The 20,552-nt window shown below is 42.5% G+C and overlaps 1 protein-coding gene across 1 annotated transcript in view; it reads right to left on the reverse strand.

The window, feature by feature from the left end:
• Positions 1-19,745, reverse strand: part of IFFO2 (intermediate filament family orphan 2) — a 43,525-nt gene extending 23,780 nt beyond the window's left edge. The window contains exon 1 of the mRNA XM_051637525.1: positions 19,055-19,745. Coding sequence (XP_051493485.1) covers positions 19,055-19,668 — 614 coding nt within the window. The 5' untranslated portion in view covers positions 19,669-19,745. The remainder of the gene's footprint in view (positions 1-19,054) is intronic.
• Positions 19,746-20,552: the final 807 nt, after the last annotated feature.

A 20,552-nucleotide genomic window follows, 5' to 3' on the forward strand; every position in this document is an offset into this window, starting at 1 on the left:
TGATATTACCTGGGTATTAGCTGATGGTTTCATTCACATGGACTTAAGGGCCCATCAGATGTACAAACTTCTACTCCCACAGCAAAGGATCCATAGCCTAATCCTGTAATTGGCCGGGACAGAAACCTTGGCAGTACATGTTGCTTGGGAGAAACATTCTGTGGTTGTTTGGGACAGAAAAGCATCATGTTTGAGGCTCTTCAGACAGATGTAGAAAAACCTTCATGACACTAACATTCTGATGCAGAGTCAGTGTCTATTTAACCATTTTACAGTGGTGTTTCTTAACTGAGAAAACCACCTTTCATCTGCAACCTCACCGAACTGTTCCTCATCCAAGGCAGCAGTTTGGGATTGTAAATACTGTCTGTGTCTTTTTAGTAGCATCAAAGACCTGGACCATGGAAGATGGCTTTTATTTTAAAAAAAGCAAAAACACCTCTGTAAAGCCTTCTTTATTTTGTTAAGAAAAAAAAAAAATCAGCAGTGCACTTTGTCTGTGCCCTTGGAATCCTCATTCAAGAGAACATTTTCCCACCCAGTCCTAGTTTTGCACTGAATTAGATAGAAAGCTGCATTAAGCAGTTAGTTTATTCACAAATGCTACCTCTTGTTTCAGTGAGCATTTTTAAGCTGCTGCAATAGAGGGATTCTTCCAGGTTACCCCAAGCACAGACCATTACAATCCCACATGCCTTGACTTCTTATTGAAGCAAATTAAATGTTAGTCAATGGGCTCCATGTAAAACGTATTAATTTAATGTGAACATCTGATTCTATTAAAGCCTGGCTGCAAGACAACAGCAGCAGCACTCTTGAATGAAGTCATCTGTTGCTTACAACAGGCAAGAAACATTCCCTCCATGGAGTCACTGAATCTCTCTGCCAGGAGTCAGTCATTGCAGCATCAAATTTACCAAACATCGGAATGACAGATGAACCTGTAGCAAAGGTGACACAGGGCAAATTGCTGCATGGCAGAACTTGTACCCTTTGCACTGTTAATACTTGGGGGGCTCATTAGAAAGGTTAGTATTAAAGCTCAGCTCTAGACTTGTACTCAAAACAGCACAGAGGGCTTTGAACAGCAGCAATTGCTTGCAAAGAGAATTACTAAAAGGACTTACTATACCCAAAAACATTGCATAATTATCCCTCCCAATCACACTCACCTGGAAAGATGCTCCAGCCTGTTACTGGAACCACAATAAAAAATCACCTGCAAGTTCATTTGTGTTTTGTTCCTGACCACAGGAGGCATTTAAACAAAAGCCCTGCATAATGCCACAGGAGTTCAACAGCTTCAAGCAGAAGCAACAGCCCTGCTTGCATTCCTTTATAAAGAAAATTATGGTGCTTTTAACACATCAGGAGAACCCACATGTTATTGTGCAATATTCACAGCAACTTTAAACACATTTTAAGCTACACAGCTACAAGTCATACACTCCTGCATGACTTATTCTCACAAACAACACTGCACTAATAAAGGCCAGTTTGAAAGCAGAGATGTCTTTGGATAAGCTTTGTAGCCCTCCTTCTGTGCTTGCACCCAGTTCCAAACTCAGAAGTCCATTAATAAAGACACAAGGGACTTCCATCAAAATAGGTCTAACTCAGCAGGTGAGGCTGAAGTTATTTTCAACTTTATAACTAAACAAATGAAGAAAAAGAAAAAAATCCTTGAAAGTTTTCCATTTACCAGTGTACCCAAGGCTGTTAATGTTGATAGTCTATTTCCACATCACACAGTAGCAAATTCACTTGAAACACTGCTGCCTTGAAAGAAATAATGACTTTTGTTTTTCATTATAGGTAGACTGAGAAACAGGGTAAAATAGAGCCATGGAGCTCACTGCTGCCCAGCTTTCACTCCAAGTAAGGCCAAGTTCAGAGATCCATCCTCCCTGACTAACTGCTCTTGGCTGAAGAACTTCAATTCAGCTTGCTCCCAGATCATGGAGGTGTCAGAGCTCTGAACTCAACCAGTGCCACAGAAAGAAATCTTTTCTTTTCCCTTGTGTTTATAACCTCACCAGCATCCTGGTTTCTAAGCCATCCTGCAGGAGAGAGTCCAGAATTTCCGCAAGTAGGAAAGTTACTTTCACTGAAAGAAAAGTTTTGTCCAGCTTCTTCTCTCCCCACATACTGCTCACTCTGCTTCTCTCAATCCATTTCATATTCTCCTGAAGAGCAGCTTCAGGCCCACAACAACAGCATCCAAACCTGCCTACCACTGACCTGCCTATTCTGCTGCTGCAAATGATTTTAAATACAGTTAAACCTGTGAGAAGTGTTCAGAACCACAACTCCTCTCAGCAATGGCCAGGAGTACATGCTCCTGAAATGAACCTGATTAGAAAAGGTAATTAATTTTAGTGTTTCATGCAAACTCATAGCATCTTTACATTTCTGCATAGCTCCTTTGCTACTCCCGTTCATCTCAGGCGTATGGAAATCATAACTGCTTCAGAGGAATGGAGCTTTTAGTTTAAGGAGCAAAACCACAAAAGGCCTCTATTAAAATCTTTATTTTTAAGGAATCCATACTCTAAAATCAGAACATAATTAAAAATCATATGTTATCACTAGTGTCCTCTGCACCTTAAACCACTGTGCTGTTCACAAGAACACAACTGTTTCCTGCAGCCTGAAGTGATTTCTGGCTAGTCATAATCTGTTCCGGTTGATAAGATACCATCAGATTGCCAGCTCTGAGAGCAAGGCCCATGATGTAATTCACAAGATGATAACTAATACCTAAGGTAAACTAAACACTACTTTCCATATCCCTTCTGATGTTTGCCAGCCTGTCAAGATAGATTTACAAGTTGGTGCCCAACCTGTCCCAGCAACCACAAACACAAGAAATAAGAGAGCAAGCTGCATTGACTTCTCAGCACAGATCAGCGGGCCTTGCCAGGCTGCAGGCACAGGGAACACTCACTGTATTCCCCTGTGCATCAGCAACTTAAATTAATTTTTCACTCCTGTCAAAATCTTCCTGACAGTTTTTACAACCCCTGAACAAACATACATCTCCTAAGTGTGAACAAGTCATCCTGCAGTGTGGGTCTGCTGTAGTTTCTCACAGCTGAAATGCAGTTTTTTTGCTAGGTACAGCAGACCCCAGGGAAGGGGAGAGGGATTTGTTCAGTAACATGAGAAAGCAGGGACTGTCTGCCTTCCATTTTCCAGGAAGCTTAGTGGGGCCTGATGCTAAACTAGAAATGATTCTAACAAAAGACCCTTGTGAAAAAAAAGCAACTCAGGCAAATGCAAGGCCTACAAGTTTGGCCCGTGGGCTTGCTCTGAGGAGGGTTGAGGATTTACTCTGTGCAATAAAGGAAAAGCAGCCAAGAGAGGCTACAACTAGAGAAAAAGCAATAGCTCAAGACTAGGCAAAGACTTAAGAAGAGGGGAGGGGTAAATGTGCAACACAGAGCAGAGGAAGGGCTGCACAGCTGTGAGGCAGCTCCCTGCTGCAAAGGGAAATGTTCTGATGAACTTTAAAGTTCCAGTTACTGAGATCAGCCCTCAGTTTTATTAAGACTGCCTTGCAGCTATCAGAAACCCATCAACATGTGAGATGCAAAACAACTGAATTAGCTCAAGTATCAACTTCTATCAAGCTGCTCTTTGTCATTAAGACAGGCAACTACAACTCCTGTGCCAACAGGATACTTGATTTCTACAACTGGTCTGAATTCAGCAGACTGCTGGGGAGTGGGACCTCCCACTGCCACGTCTCTGTGCCTCCAAGATACCGCGAGATACATTTTATTCTGGAAGGACATGTCAGAGAGTTTGCTTGACAAGTCAGCTCTGCTTCCAGGAATATGATCCAGCCCACATGTGGCACAGTAAATATGATTAGGTCTAACTACAAAACATGTGATAACACTTATACCCAGACAGCCATTTGACACAGATCAATTAGCATGACACTTTTCACAAGCTGAGAATCAGAGCACTGCATTTTGGGCTTCTTTTTAGCTCAACTGTGCAGAATTAAGTCATCTTTGTAAATATTTTATTGTAGCATAGGTAGCTACTACCTCAGCATTCCTGGGACAATGCTTAAGTTCTTGGTTCTCTCCCTCTTCATTCCAAGGCATTTCCCCCATTTTGTGGGTACATACACTTTTTTTTTCCTTTCTCTCTCTATTTATATTAACAATAAAAAAGGAAATTTAGTAAGATGGACACATCCTGATTTCACCATACTGGAGGTCAGCATTATATTTCCAAGTGAACTTCCCATGCTGCTGTTCTTGTTTACCTCTGACAGGTCTGAGGCACAATTCCAAAACAAAGAGGAAAGTGAGAACTCCAGCAACTAACACAATTGGGAAGAAATCCCATTTCTAGAGAAATCACACCAGTGGTCTCCAAAGCCATGGTACTAAATCTTTAGCACATAGCTGAGTCCATCCGCAAGTCAGCTCTGTCTGATCAAACTGCTTTCTAGAAAAAAGTAACACTTTGCTCATTTCTACTCATTGAAAGGGCAAACCCTGATCTCATTTGCCACCAAAGTACCCGGGAGAGCTCTACATACTTTAGGTCTGCAGCAGTCAACTGCAAGAAGTGGAGCTTATGAAACAGCCAAAGCAAAGAACATTACATTCCTGTAACATTATTGTAACTGCAGATTATTACTCTGACTCATTTCGAAACAGGTAATCTGCAAAGCACAGGATTACATTGCTGCACAGTGCTGCTAGCTAGAACTTAATTATCAAATACTCAATTCCCATGTAAGGAAATCTCTAGTAAACACAAGGACTGCAAACCTCATGCATTAGAGACAGCCCGTCGTGTATATACATTTATTTTACAACAATCACCAAGCTGCAGTTTAGTTTGTCAAACATTCAGGTGTTTTGTCCTAACACTTTGGCATAGGCACACATATAAAATAGCTGTAAAATTAATCCAAGTAAACTAATGATCATCCTCTTTGAAGAAAATATTACAGAGAGTGACAGATGCTATAAAATTGAAGTGAGGGACACAGAACTGTGCAGAGACTATAAGCCTGAGGAAAAGCACAGATTTCTTGGGGGTTTTATTTCCTGTAGAAGTCAAAAAGCTGCCCATTATTTTCCACTCCTTCTGAGAAGCTGCTTTATGTTTATCTACTCACCTATGGTCTGGGCAGGGGGGCTTAAATTTCATTACATGGCTCTGACAGACACATAGAAGCATCTCTGAGCAAATGAGTAGCAGAAGTTGGACATCTTGAAGTAGTTTGCTTGCTAACCCTGCAATAGCAGGGCAGGAAACAGTAGCCCAACCAGAGCTTTTAAAAATCATATTGCAATTATTACACAGACTATTCATCATCTCCAATTCTTTCGGTCAACAGACAGAAATAGCCTGGTACAAGTGCTAATGTGAGAAACTTGTAGTCTCCTGCACTGAAAAGATCAAAACAAGCTTTCAGAGACCCTGCAAGAACAAAGGGGAGTCTGCTCAAGGAGCCTGAGTTGGGAAACACAGCATGCCATTATCCCAGTGTCCTGGTAAAGCCATGTGATTCCTTTGGACAGCTCATCTCCCACATCCACATCATTACTGAAATAAATACAGGACAGAACGGAGCGAGAAAAATGTCTGCTGCAAATTGGAAGTTGGGTTGTTTATAAGGGAGTTACCAAGAATATTTCAGTGCTCAGTTTCAGCAGTGAAACTGCACAATCAAAAGGGATTATTACCACTGACTCATGTAATAAGCACCGAAAAATCCATCCATTGTTTAGGGAAACTTAAAAATGGCTTAATGCTCTTAATTTCATCAAAGGTATTTAAACAGCAGAAGATAGGCACCAGCATGCCTGGCCCAGAGTCTGAAGCTTCACTGGCTTAGAAGAAAAACATCAAATTAAAAAAATTCTAAAGGTTGATCTTCTTTTTGGCCTTCAATGCACTTTTAATAGTTTTCCAAGATCCAAGACTATTGGACCCAAGACTATGCTAACATAAGCACTTTCAAAAAAAACCTCCACACCATTGTCAACTGCACACTAGGTAGTGTTCAGCAAATATCTATAATAAATAAAACTTTCTGCAGCCTGACTCTTAACTTCTATCCTCCATGCTAAGATTTAACTAGTGATCTGACCTGGACATATTGTGGCTTCTAAAGCTCCCTAGCACACTCACTTCAAACTCTTAGTCCTTTACCTCCACTTCAGCACACTGATGTTCTAAGAGAAATATAAAATACACAATTAATAAACTTAACGGGTGATTAAAAGTATTACCAGCACACATGACCACATCATACCTGGACATGACTTGTTTCTGAAGCCAACCAACCCAAAAGCTTCAGAGCTTCTACACAAAATCCAATACAGGAGGCTTGAGCTGATTTTCAAGGTTCTGCCTTTAATCTTTACCAGCACAAGAGTCCATATTTTTCCAAAGATAACTGTGTTCCCCCTTCCCTCACCTTTCCTATTTTTTACTCCTAATTCTCAGTTATCTTTCCTGTCTTTTATCCCCAGAATGCAGGAGACACTTCAAGAGCTGTTAATAATATTAGTATGGAGGAGGGGTTTTGGGCAGGAGGAAAAGGAGTAAGAAAAAGAAACCATACAATAAAACATTTGAAACCTACTTCTAGTCAAGAACATTCACTGTAACAAAGGAGTGCAAGTGGAAAGACGTCAGAGAAGCATGCTCTAATATACACCATCACCATTTTAAAAATACATTTGTATTTTTATTGGTGTTCAGAACATTTCACTTCTAATTTCTCACCTCCTACTGCTGCTGAGGACTCTTAGCAAATTGCAGACACCTTGCCAAAAGCCTGGCAGCTGAGGAGACAAGTAGTTACAGAAGAGATTTAAAGCCATAATAAGATCTAAAGCTAAGCTGTCGGAAAGTACAAGCAAACTTCTGTGGCATGAATTTCCTTTCTGTTTTCTATAAACACCTACTGAAAGCTTGCATGAATGTCCTCTTGGAGCCTGCCAAGTTAAAATAGTGCATTATCTCAGCTGATGCACATGACTACATGGAAGATTCTTACATCACAGCTCAAAGGGAAGCAAGCTAGCAGGCTTTTATGACAGGAAATTTTTCCCATGTAGGGTGAGGATTATTTCTTCTCACAACTGCCTTAGGCCTTTAGTGGGAATGAAGAGGAAAACCTGGGTGTTTTGAGCATTGCCATTGCACCATGGGTCTCCTGCTCTCCAGATGGAGAAGGGATTTTCTGACACTTTAATATTTAGACCCTCCTGGAGTCTGTGGGCTTCAAGGTGAGTTCCACCACACAGATCCCCAGGTATATCTCTCGGGAAGAGGGGTTTGCACAGAGAGACAAGTGTGAAGCAAACCAAGGCTGTCTGCTGAATTTCCACAGCTGAAAAGAAGAAATAAATCCCAGTTAAACTGATAGGCTTTCTGAAGGATTGCTTTCAGGAATACATCAGAGTAAACAGCATGTGTGGCACTTGGTCTACCTGGTGACCTTACAACAAAATTAAGCATGTAGGGCACAAAATGATCAGAGACAGCATCATTTTCAACACCTACTGCAATCCACAAAAATGTACGCCTCACTTCCTTATCAACAGGTATCCTCATCTTCTCTTACTTCAGTATTCAGGCAAATCATCCATTTTGGGGAAAAACTGCTCCATTTCTGTTAAGACATACTGAACTCTAATTAAATGTACAGCTGGCAAAGCTCAGCTGTTAGAATGCAACCTGTGCTATGTTCAAAACACTGGCACCTTAACATCCTTTCTCCTAAAAGATCTCCATTTGACTGATTTCATGAATAAATGCTTCCTATAAATAGCCATCCTCTCCTCCAGCCATGTTGTAACCACCCTGCTGTTATCACCTCAAACTAATTCTGAAAGGCTCTGATAAGACCCAGTGATAATACATCAGGATTACTCTTCCATGGAAAGGAGCCAGAGAACCTGCTGGAATTTATTACCACCACATTTTCATTCCCTTCTGCAGTCCCTCAGCCTGAATTGCAGGTTGCAGCTGAAGTGCTCAGGGCTTTCCTTGCCTTGTCTTCAGGTTTATCTTCATCTGCCCTCCCTCTTCCTTCACATCCTTTAAGAACCAACTTCAAAACAGAGCTAGAAGTCACCTTAATCTCTGCCCCAATACTAAATACTTTTACTGAACCAATTCCAGATAAAGGCAACTGTTTATTCAAATGAGATAATGCTTATCTGCTTTCAGGAGTCAGGAAGGCAGGTGGGATACATACCTAGCATGTGGCCAAGTCTCCAAACAGTGCTCCTGTATGTCAGTTATCTTATCTACATTTTAAGAGTTTTATTACCATTGTAAAGATAAATATATTTAAGTGTAGTTTTTCCGTATCGGGATTCTAAGAACACAAATATTAACAAAGGGTGAGAAATAAAACTGCTCTTCAAAGGCTTCTATGAACACTTGAGGAAATACACAGTCCCCTTCACAAGGTCCTTCAAGACATGTAAGAATGTTCACTCTGTTTAAGCTGCTTTCATCACTTCTGGCACAACGGGCAGATTAATATTGTTTAGTATTTCTAGTTAATTATGGTGACCAGCATTTACAAAATTACTATTAAACCACAGTGCTGAGCCATTTAGATGGAAACAAATTAATAAAGATGACAGGCTAGGAGGATATAAACATCAAGATTAGGCATTTTAAAATACTTGTAAACAAAGGCAGATGAGTCTTAAACTCACACAAACATAATACTTGTTTTTGCTGTCTTGGTAGCATACATTTCCAAGATCATAGTTGTTTAGGACTTGAATTCCCAGGCAAACAATGAAAAACCTTGATGAACACTGGCCCACAGTGGAACACCCTTGAAGATACCAGTCCCAGACTTCCTGAAGCTTCATCTAGTCTCTGGAAGGGAGCAAGCTCAGTTTGCTGCAAAGAAAGTTGTAGTTAAGTTTTCAGAAATTAAATGCAATTTTAAGGCAGTCTGAAACCCTGCAAGTTGTTATTTGGGGGGGATATAAACTACTGGCAGTGGCAACCCTGTATTTAAAGAGAGAAAGAGACAGACACCACAAGAGTTCCAGTACAAACCTGGTTTAAATGCAAAAGGAACAGAGTGACTGAGACACTGACCTCATTCCCCTGCCTCTGACTGCCCTGCAATTATAGGAGAATTAGGCTGAGTCATGGACCCAAACACCACCTAAATCAAAGCCCACTAGAGGAGAGCCATGCTAGGTCCCCATGGGATTGGAATCCCTGCTGGTGGCTCTAAAGCTGTATCACATTGTGGATTTGACAGAAAAAAAGACCAAACAGTAATTAATGCTTCACTGAATGCTGGAGAAAGGCTGGACCTCTGAAAATAGGATGTCACCTCTTTCAGGGCTCTAACAAAATGTCACCAGTTCAGTGCATCACCACCTAGTTCACAGCACCCACAGCAACAGGACCTACCTTGACAGGATGGCTGGAAGGCTCCTCCAGCTTCTCACATCAAATAGTAAGTAGAGAAGAGAGTAAATTCCTTCCAGCCATTAACAGGGAAGAGTCTGACTGCATTGCATGTAAATGGATAGAAGGATCTCATGCCCAAAAGGGGAAGAGAACCTATGAAGGAAAATGAGTTTATTTGCAGTTTCATCACAAGCTACCACCAGGAGCTTGCTGTCCTTCAGGGATAGTTATCACTTAATGAGCTTACATCCCATGTTCTTGAAAGGATAAAATTCTGCACAGCATCTCTGCAAGTGGGACTTCATTCCCAGGGTCACTTTGTCCCTTTTAACAAGAAAAGCTGGTCTCCCACTGACAGCTGGCAGTTCTACACTCTGGTTAAGAATACAGATTAGTGGAAAAACATTTTCTAGGGCATTCTGGAGCTCTTAAGTGCTTTGTACTCCCGTTTTCTCCCTTTCTTTAAAGAAAAAAGGTTCCAAAACAGTCAGTCAAAGGTGAGGTGATTCTGGTATAGTCATCTGGGGAAAGAATTTGCTTCATCATATGGTCAATGCTTTACTGGAATGGTTAGAGGGAGAAAAAATTATTTTTCTCATACCCACAAGAGTGAGATTTTCTTACAGTAGTTTTAGTGACAATAGCTTTTTGAACTCTAAAATTATTCCCATTGAGATTCAGTATTAATGCCTCTCATGCCTTTCTACAGAATATGTAAAATGACAATAATATCTAATAACTTTGTGAACTAAATGTGACTTGTCGGGACTTGACTGCTATGACTGAACTGACACGATCCTGCTAAATTTAAATTCTGTTCTCTGTATCAGAGAAAGTTTCATTTTAAAGAAAATACATAGCTCTGTTTTCTCCCCTCAGAGACATGCAGACAGTTTTTACCTGTAAGAATCCACAGACTGAAATAAATTTTCCACTGAAACCACCAATTTGGAATAAATCCTGAGCCAGTATTCCTTTGATCTCTAATTCCAGCATGAGTCACTGAATGGACTGAAAACATCTACTGTATTTAAGGGTAAAAGGGGACCCAGTCCTTTTATACATCATCACTTCCATCAACATCTGTTCTTATTGTTAATGAGCCATTGTAAAATTAGTACTTTTTCCTTGCCCACATGAAGAGGATCAAGTGAATTCTTTCCTGCCATCACTCTTTTTAGTACAGGGTCTATGAGCTGTCATGTCTTCCAATTCATGTTGATCTCTGCTCACATGTACAAAAGCCCCACACATTTTAAAGGAAACACAACTGGGTTCAGGACTTGATCTGAACTTTACCTGTTCACAAAGGCTTTGTGATTTATATGCAGATTTGTGAAACCATTTTAAGATTAGGAAATCTAAACATTTGCCTTGTCCATAGCATCAAGAGACTCGTGGAGTTACATGCAATTAAGACTCAGGCTCTACTGTGAAGTTTTACTTTCTACTCCATTTCAGTGCAAATTCAGAATAAATCCCCTGAAATTAGCATCAGATTGAAAATGAAGCTGGAGCCCCAGTACAAACACCAGCAATGCAAGCCACCCATTCCATCACACACAGCTAAAATCCTTCTCTATAGCAACACATGGTGGTGGTTTCCAGACAGAAAAAAAGCCAAAAAAGGGAAAACAGAACATTTCTCTGGTGAGAAAAAACTCTAAAATGCAGCAGTGGGGTTATTTTTGAAGTCATGACAGAAAAAGCAGACGTGACTAGGTTCAGTCCCAAAATCTACTTGGAAGGGGATTCAAATTAACAACCTTTTGGGAACAGGGGGATACATGGAGTCCAGTAGAATGCTTCCAAATTGACTCAAGTAACCACCAAGTCATGTGTAGATGAGTTAGTGTGGAAATGCTTGAACAAAAGGCTGAAAAAATGCATCATCTGTGATTCACTTTCACACACTAACAATGCAACCAGTGCATGTTCTGTGTCATTAACAAGCAGGACGCATCATTAATGGCCACAGAGCACCATTCTCTCCCAGCTCTCTTGATGCTCTTGTTATTGAAGCAGATCCAGAGGCAGAGTCAATGTCATTTTTTGTACATGGATCAACATCCCTCACAGCAAATAAAGCAGAAAGATTCCCACACATTTAGTATTTTAAACAAATGCTAATAATTTCATTTCTTTAAAGTCTTTTGAAATTCAGAACCTTAGTCATCCAATTGTGGTAAAAATATATGCCTCTCAATTGCCACTTTCTGCAACAGCATTAGAAGAAAAAAAAAAAAAAATCACCAATTCTGACATTTTCACCAACACGACCTGTGCAATCCAGGTAGCAGGCTCTGTTATATGACCTCAGCTTTTTTCAAGCCTATTTGGAAGCAGAAAGATCTGATAAGAACTGTTTCTAGACTAGGCAACAGCCCAGGATTATGAAACACCATATACATGACTTATTTCTTTGGCATCAAAAACAAATCCCACCCTCCTGAACCAGCAGGCATGGGCATCTCTAGGTCACTAGATACAGTCATTCACCTCTAACCCCAAATCAAGGCATTTTAACAATATCTTTGAAATTCAGTAATCTATCCATGTGTTCAAGCCATCAACACACCCCAAGAATCTTATTTTTCCCAATTTTAACATAGAAAAAATGAAGAAGACTGGTTCCTTCACTTCAGATGCAAGGGTGGGAGGTACATGGATAGAACTTGGGAAAAACATAACCAGGATCATGTCAGCATGTGAAAGCAGCCAGAGAACAGTGGTGCAAAACCTAACTGGAGAGAGTTAAGCATAGAAAATTCCCTATAGAACCCAGAGGTGTGGTGGGACAGAGCAGAACAGAGTTTGAAAACCAGTTTAAAAACACAGCTGTGCACTATATGGTTTCTCTGGGTTTTGCTTACTAAGCAAAATCAGTCACATTCCATTTATTATTACCTTTTATTACCATTTATTACTTATCAGTTCAGAGTTCTGGGAACAAGGTAATCTTTTAGTTTGGAGAGGTCTCAAAGCTGCAGAAGAGCTTTAATTAGACTGAAAGGTACACAGATACATACTGGTAAATTTTAAACTATTTTTAAAGATCAAGCTGGAAGAAATCTCTTCCCTTCTCATGCAAAAAAAGCTTGGTCTTAAACATTAAGATGGAGTCTTAAAAAGTAAAGAACAACATCCTGTGAGTATTTCTAGCAAACTGAGAGAAAAAAAAATAAAATTAGTCACAGAAAAAAAATATGCAGGAAGCCAACACAGGACCAGGCAAAGCATCACCACAAAACCTTAACCACAAAAAAGCAGCTGTTGAGCTGTACTACTTGGGTTCAGTGCTTTCTTTAGCTACAAGCCCAGCACTCAAACTGCATGACTGCAACAAAAGCCTGGGATTGCAGGTGATGAAGAGCTAGAAATAACTTGTTTCTGTGTTTGTTTTCACCTCAGCCCTAAATTGCAAGGGTCTTCAGAGATGATTTGGGTTTAAGATCAGAGGGAGTTGGGGGATTTTGCTCCCAGACCTATTCAACATTTAAGCTGTCCTCTGAAAATCTGGTTTTTGCCTTCAGAAAAGTCTGAACCTTCCCACCATGAGTCACAGAAGGACTCGAAAAGTAAATTCAAAATATACACAGAAAGTCGAGTGGTTCTCTTGCAACAGGGGAAGCAGTTCTTTGAAGAATACTGCACAGATCCTGGACCAGGTTTCTCTGAAACTCTAAGCACAACATGAGGTGGTGATTTTTCTCTCCACCACTAGTTCATCTGCTAATTCATCATTTTAATTAGAATTCAGAGTTAATAGGCAAAGATAAAGTTCAAAATAAACACCTAACTTGCACAGCTAAGAAAGCCATTTCAAGTCAGTCACAGTATATCTTAGTCTTGTTGCTCTCATTACAAGCCACTTTAATGAAGTCACACAGAGATTTATCTACTCCAATATTGTAAAAAGGCCAACCCCAAATCCCACTGCAGGGCACTATTAGAAAGCAGGATCAAAGGGAAACATCCTCCTCTCCTTCCAAAACTTCTCCCACGTTACTACAACCCAGAAGTCCCAGTTTCTAGCTACACCACAGAAAAAAAATAAATAAGTCTGAGATTTGTTAAGAGTGCTCCAGGTACTTATGTACCTCATAACTGCCTGCCTTTGCAGCAGTTTTAGAAGCAAAGATGGTATCATTGACAGAAAAATGCCTGACACCCAACAAACATTATTCTTATAGTGCTTAATTTGCACAGCTCCAAGCAGCACAGCTTTCCAACCAACAATTATCAGGGATGTATATTTTTGTTATGCAGCCGAGTTTTTTCACATTAGACAATTTTCTCTGTTCTTCACAAAGAAAACTTACATCCAGTCAGCGCAAGTAACAAAGTCCTTTCAAGACTGAGTCTCAGGTTTCATCAGAGCAAGTATTTAACTTCAAACTTCACATCTTATAAGGGGTATCCAAAAATTTCTAATAACAGGCTGAGTGGCTGCTCTGGAAGCAGTAAAGAACACTGAGTTTTGGTGAAAAGCCACATTGAAATATAACTACTCCTTTAAAACATAACAAGAAAAGCAGAAATACCAGAATTAAATAGACATTTGGCTTTACACAGAGACTGCATTATTACCAGCTCTGCAACCAATTGAAACATGGGTAGAAGTCTCACACACTGGTTACATTCTTCTATAGGGATAAAAAAATTATTTGTTTTTTTATTGGGTCTACACATAACATTTGCATCTTGTTATCACTGATATTCTAGCTTTAAAAGTTCTCAGACATTCCTCTAGGGCTTATCTTAAGCACATTTTTATTAAGTTCCCTTCTTTAAAAAAACGAGATCCATTGGGGTTTGACACGCACTGCCTCTGACAATGATAATCTTTGTCCTTTCCAGCTGCAGCAAATTTAGGATAATCTCTTTTTCAAGTGGACTTTATTAATCTTTCAAATGAAATACCATCCTGAGGTAAAACAATTATTTCCAGGTCAACTCTTAGTATAAGAGTTAAGTCTCTGCTGGAAAAGACGCCTAACATCTGGCAGAGTCAATAACTGCAGCAATTAAGAACAATTTTGAAACCATACAAATCTATTCAAGTGTTCAGACTCAAGCTCTCGACAGACAGACCTTCTTGCAGCTAAAAGCTGGGGAAAGAAAAAAAAAAAAAGAGAGCAGGGAATGACTGCAGAGGGTTTTTACCAAGTCAGCAGAGCCGGCTGGCCACACACAGCAGCATTTTGCCAGTCATAACACAGGGATCTTCAGGGGGATCTGTGGGAAGGAGGGGAGACATCCACTGCCTCAGACCCTCAGCCTCCACTGCCAAGGGAACATGACTAACTGGGGAGGGAATATTAAAAAGCTCATTTGTTTCCCCCCCCCATCCATAACCATTGAGATTTAAATACCTGGGTGCATGTCAAAAACATGCATCATGCTTTGTTCCAGAGGCTGAGGCCTCATTAAGGGAAGGGCACACAGGTCCCAGCAACACATACAAGGACAGAGCTTCACGTCTTCAGACACTCCAGAAAGCAGATTTTTCTCCCAAATCACCTAAACAGATCACAGTCACCTCAAGGCCCTGGCAGGGCAGGGAAATCATCACATGTTTGCAATTAAACCTGCTTATCCCCCTCCTGAAGCTGGTTGCCCTCGACCAGAGGGATGGAGAGATCCAAGATTCAAACATTGTGTATTTAAAAACTCACAACTGTTCAATCTCACCTCAAAAAGGAGGCAAAGCAGTACGACTGATTTATTTTTTCTGTCTAGAAAAAAAACCCAAAACACTTGACCTGGGTGTTTCAACTTACAAAACCTGACACTTGCCTCCATTTTCAGAAGTCCCTGAAATCACTTTTTATTGAGCTAGTTTGACTGCAAAGAAAGTGGGCAATTCTACCTTTTCTAGTTCAAAGGGCAGTAACAGGTAAAAAGTTACAAGGGATTTGGAATCAGATCTATGGCCACAAAGCTCTTTCTATCTGCTAGCATACTTTGAATAAAAAATAAGTAAGAATTTTAAGTTGCTTTCTCCTATAAATCTCCTCCAATTGCCAACTCCCACAGCTGAAGTCATAATCTACAGTATAAAATAATGATAATTACTAAAAGAAATATAAGATTTAAGACAACATGTTAAGTAGAAAAAATTCATATTTATATACCACTGTGTAAAATAACATGATCTGGGTAAAAATAATTTAAAAAAAGAAGCAATTTTGGTCTGAAATATCTGCTGGGCTCCTTAGGCAGAACATTTTCCTATTTATACTTCAAATGCAAATAAAATTGTGAGTAAAATACAACCTAGGTGCTCTATTGACTATGCACTCTCATATCTTCTAAACCTCACAAATCCAGTTTCTTGTGTTCAGATGTCCAAGAAAAATTATTTTGGGGGATGAACAAACAAACCAAACATATTTTCCTAAAATGAAGCCATTGGTAATCCCAAAAATAACACAGGCTGAATTTCACTGCAAAGAGCATCTTAGATGATCTTCCACTATATTTTTAAGAGTATCAGTAAAGCCACCTTTAAAAGTGAGGAAACAACAGGGATTATTTAACTTCCGAATTCCACCATTGCATTTTTCAATTAACAAGTATGACATTGATGAGTTTGAGTCTTCAATAACAGACATCACATATGAGTCTGAAGTGAAGGACTCACTTGAGCTGTATTCACCGACTGAGCAGTGCCTGGGGTTTTCCTGGTAGCCAAATACCTTAAACAGGAAGCATTTAAGTGTTTAAAACTGGAGGAAGGGAGATTGAGGTTGGACATGAGAAGGAAATTCTTCCCTGTGAGGGTGGTGAGAGCCTGGCCCAGGTTGCCCAGGGAAGCTGTGGCTGCCCCATCCCTGGCAGTGTTGAAGGGCAGGTTGGATGGGGCTTGGAGCAGCCTGGGCTGGTGGGAGGTGTCCCTGCCCATGCAGGGGGTTGGATCTGGATGATCTTTAAGGTTCCTTCCAACTCAATCCATTCTGTCATTCTACAATTTGCTAGCTGTGGCCTCCTTAATCAAGTGGTCTTCCTGGAAAGGAAAAAACCTTCTATTGTTTTAGGAAATAAATGTAACACATCACTATCAGTTCCAGCATTCCTGCCTTCTGAGTTGGTCAGAGCACAAGGCCCAACTGCTTCAAAAAGGCTGCTGTGCTCTCTGGTCCCAGTTAAGCAAAATGGTTATTTTGTTGGTGTGAAACAACAGTGTGCAAACCCACTCAAATGCATCTGGCAAACACAGTGTTTGCAACACAAAGATACCTGCAACCTGGAGCTTTTCCAGAGGACCACCTGCCTGCCAGGAGCAGGGGCTGCCCACCCGTGTGCTTACAAACACAGATCACAAGGAACTTGTGTACACACCTAACTTTCTGCAGGCCCTGACAGCACCCTTGGGAGATGGGCACAAAGCTTATTTTTCCACTTGGAGCTCATTTATCTAAATAAAACTTGATCCTCAAAGGGCTGACAGCAAGATAAGGTGTACTTATGCACACAAGCATGCCATGACAGAGAACCCCTTCCCCGCAAAAACAAACAGCAAAACATTGGTACTAATCTTCACAGGATTGCTGACAAACACTGCAACACCCCATTAGCTCATGACAATGAAATCAAATTGGTTAATCTACTCTGTGAGAAATAAATTTTAAACAGCACAGTATTACTCCATCAGCATGCAAAAGTGTGCTCAAGGCCAGAAATGGAACAGCCAATCTACCCCAAAAGAGCTTAACATGTGGTATCCATCTCAACAGTGAAGGTCACAGAGAAAGGAATAATCATTGCAATTACATAGTAATTAACATACCATAAAAGACACAGCACAGATAGGATACTAGTGGGATGCATGTTGAAGTGCATTAATTAAGTTTTATTTTCAAGCATCAGAAGAAAAACCTGTTTCAACAGCAGAAAAGGTGGTGAGAGTAAGATTTGGGGTTATCTCCATGTACTCAGACCTTAACACAGTCTCTGGGGTGAAAATTTGCTGTATGCTGAAAGCAGAATAGACAGGAACAACTATTTTGTAGAGAAATAGGCAGAGACCTCCTTTCTGGTTCAATCAAGGAGAAGCTTAACCCCTTAAGGATACATACGGATACACAGTATGTATCAGTAGAAAGACTTAACTGAAAAGGCCTTTTTCTTTCCTAAGAAAAAAAACACATCACATAACTGTTAAAATGAAGAAGCATCCCCAGCTTTTGGTGACACAACCCACACCCAACACGCATCTTCCTTAACCAAGCCACCACCAGGCACAACTTCCTCTGAGGCACTACTACTCCCATCTCCTTGGTACCAACCATAAAAACAAACACTACCCCATGGCATGATGGCATCTACTATTCTGGACTGAAAAAATAAAAATAAGCCAATTTCTTTTTCCACCCAGATTCAGGAGATGTCCTAGCCACAAAGTACAGAGCAACCCAGGCACAGAAGCTTTAAGAAAATGCACTGAGAGTAGCCTTTAGTTAACAAATAGGCCAGAAATTACTACTTGAACAGCACTATGCCCATAAAAGCCTCTCTAAAGTGATTTAACCGACAAGAACAGGTCGGTTACAAAAGCTGATGGCTAAAGGTATGCAAAGAGCACACTGCAGTCCTGTTACCCTGGACGGAAGAAATTCAGCTACGCTTCACAGGCCACAGAACCCAGACATGCCAGATACCTCAAGGTACAGGATTAAATTTGTTCTGCGGGGGGGGGGAAATAATCAACATCCAAAGCTAGGAAAGGAGGAAACAGATTTTAAGCCTAAAGATGACAAAACTCCAAATGGGAGTGCCCATGCCAGCCCCAAAGGGCAGGCAGATTGTCAGACAATGCAGGAATCTCCCTGCAGAATCCCAAATACCTTTATTTTTTTTTCCTCTGGCCTTCATCTCTGCCACAGCTAGGTTGAGCAGGAGAACACAGCAGACCGAAGGAAAGGCTATCCATCAACTCCCATCCAACTAGGAGAACACCAGTTAAAAAGCCTAGCGCTTCCCAACAGGCTCAGAGAAACCTTCAGGTTACCGGGGTTTTACAAAGGCTGTTGTTAAAGGCTTTTGTTTTGCCTAATAGAGAGGAGCATCTGTGAGTGCAAACCTTCCCCTGCAGTATTTGCAACCCAAATATTGCAGCACTGAGCTAATTTGAGAGAGCTGGCACACGAAATCCACTACTGGAGTGATTAGACTAGAAAATGAAGGAGAGCTAAATTTAGGAGTAACTATGTAATGCAATATTAAGAACAGATTATTTCCCTTCTCCAAAAAGGATTTTTTTCTTTTCCAATTTTTTTTAAGTCAAGCTGACAATGCTCCTTTTAAGACCAAGGCTCTCCAGCCTGCCAGGGAAGGATGTCACCATTTTCTGGACGCAAAGCCGAGGTGCAAACCCCCCCCGAGGCAAAGCCTTCCCTAGACCCATGGGAGCATCCTGGGAGCATCCTCCCCAGCGGAGGAGCCCTGGGGTGGGGAGAGATCTGTCCCCAAGGGTCTCCCCATCATCCTCAAATGCTTCCCCCGCCCCAAGGAAGGACTCGCCCGTTTCCCCGCACTGCAGGAGCAGGCAGCCCGCATCCACCCCCTCCTTTTTTTTCCCCGCAGGCTCCCGGCCCCCCCAGCCACTCACTTTCTCTTGTACTCATCCCGTTCCCGTTTGACTTTGGCCAGCACGTTGTAGAGGGCGCGGATTTCGGGGGTGATGGTATCGATCTGCACCCCGACGCCATCCGGATGGATCCAGGAGACACCGGGCCCCTGCACCGTCTCCAACCCGCCGCCCCCGGTCCGCCGCACCTGGGTGTAGCTCCAGATGGTGCCGGGCAAACGGCTGTAGTGCGGCGGGGAGGCGAGGGGAGCGGCGGCCAGCCCGTGGCCGGGGCCCGGCGGCGGCAGCAGCGGGGCGGTTCCGGAGTCGGTCTGCACGGCCTGGTCCCGGGAGAAGGTTTTGTAGCGCAGGCGGCGATCGCGCTCGCTCTGCTGGGCCGCCAGCTGCTTCTCCAGCAGCCGGTTGCGCCGCTCCAGCTCGTGCACCTTGGCCAGGAAGCAGCGGAACCGAACGTTCAGCCCCTTCAGCAGGTGGATGTTGGAGCCCAGGTCGTTACGAAGCGCTGCCGTTACCGGCGGGCCCCCCGCCGCCGCAGCCGGGCTGCCGGGGCCGCCGCCGGGCCCCAGCGGGCAGGAGGCGGCCGCCCCGCCGGGGGAGAAGGCGCGGGCCATCTCCCCGAAGAGCAGCGAGTTCATCGCCCGGCGGCCGCCTCAGGCGCTGAGGTGAGAGGGGCGGGAAAGCTGCGGCCGGAAGCGGCGGCTCAAGAGGGAGCGATGGGCAGCGCGCGGGCCGCTGCACAGCCGCCGGGGCGAGCTCGGAGGGAAAGAATGAGGGAACCGGCGGCGGCGGTGATGATGATGATGGTGGTGGTGCTGGTGGTGCTGGTGCTGCTGCTGCTGCTGCTGCTGCTGCCGCCTCCTCCTCCCCAGGCTGCTGCGGCCGCCGCTCCCCGCGCTCGGAGCGGCCGGCGGGGCGGGCCCGGCTCCGCCTCAGCGCGGGCAGCGCCTCCGCCTGTGGCCACGCCCCTTCGGCATAATCACGTTCATTTTTGCATAACCACGCCTCCGGACCCGCCCCCTTCCGCACAAGCCACGCCCCCTCCCAGCGGGTCCTGCGGGTCCCTCCACGTGTCCCCAGCAAAGCGGGGGGGATTTTCGGGGGCCCCCAAATGAATTGGGTAGCGTTAAATAAATTCCCGGCAAAACGCTCCACACCTCTGCCTTTGTCTGGTTGATGAGGAAATCACTTAATTGATAAGATTAAATTATAATGGGGGAATTGTGTTATCCAAACGCAGAGTACTGCCTAAGTGCTAAATAACGTTGATATTATAATAATTAAGTTATTAAATAAGCGTTTCCCAACTAGACCTCTGAGCCACTCGGCAATCAAAGGATATTGTTTAATTTAATTATGTGATTACTCCTCTGCAGTGCCACAGATTGCAACGATGCTTCGCGAGCAAGAGAAGCCCAAGGAAAGCTCTCAGCAGTGCTGGGGTGAAGCTGTAGTTCTTTGTTCAAACAGTTGCTGAAATAAAAATAAAATGCTTGCCAGATAAGTTATATAACCCTGGCCC

Source organism: Apus apus, chromosome 20 (assembly GCF_020740795.1).
Source record: "Apus apus isolate bApuApu2 chromosome 20, bApuApu2.pri.cur, whole genome shotgun sequence".
NCBI classification, from domain to species: Eukaryota; Metazoa; Chordata; class Aves; order Apodiformes; family Apodidae; genus Apus; species Apus apus.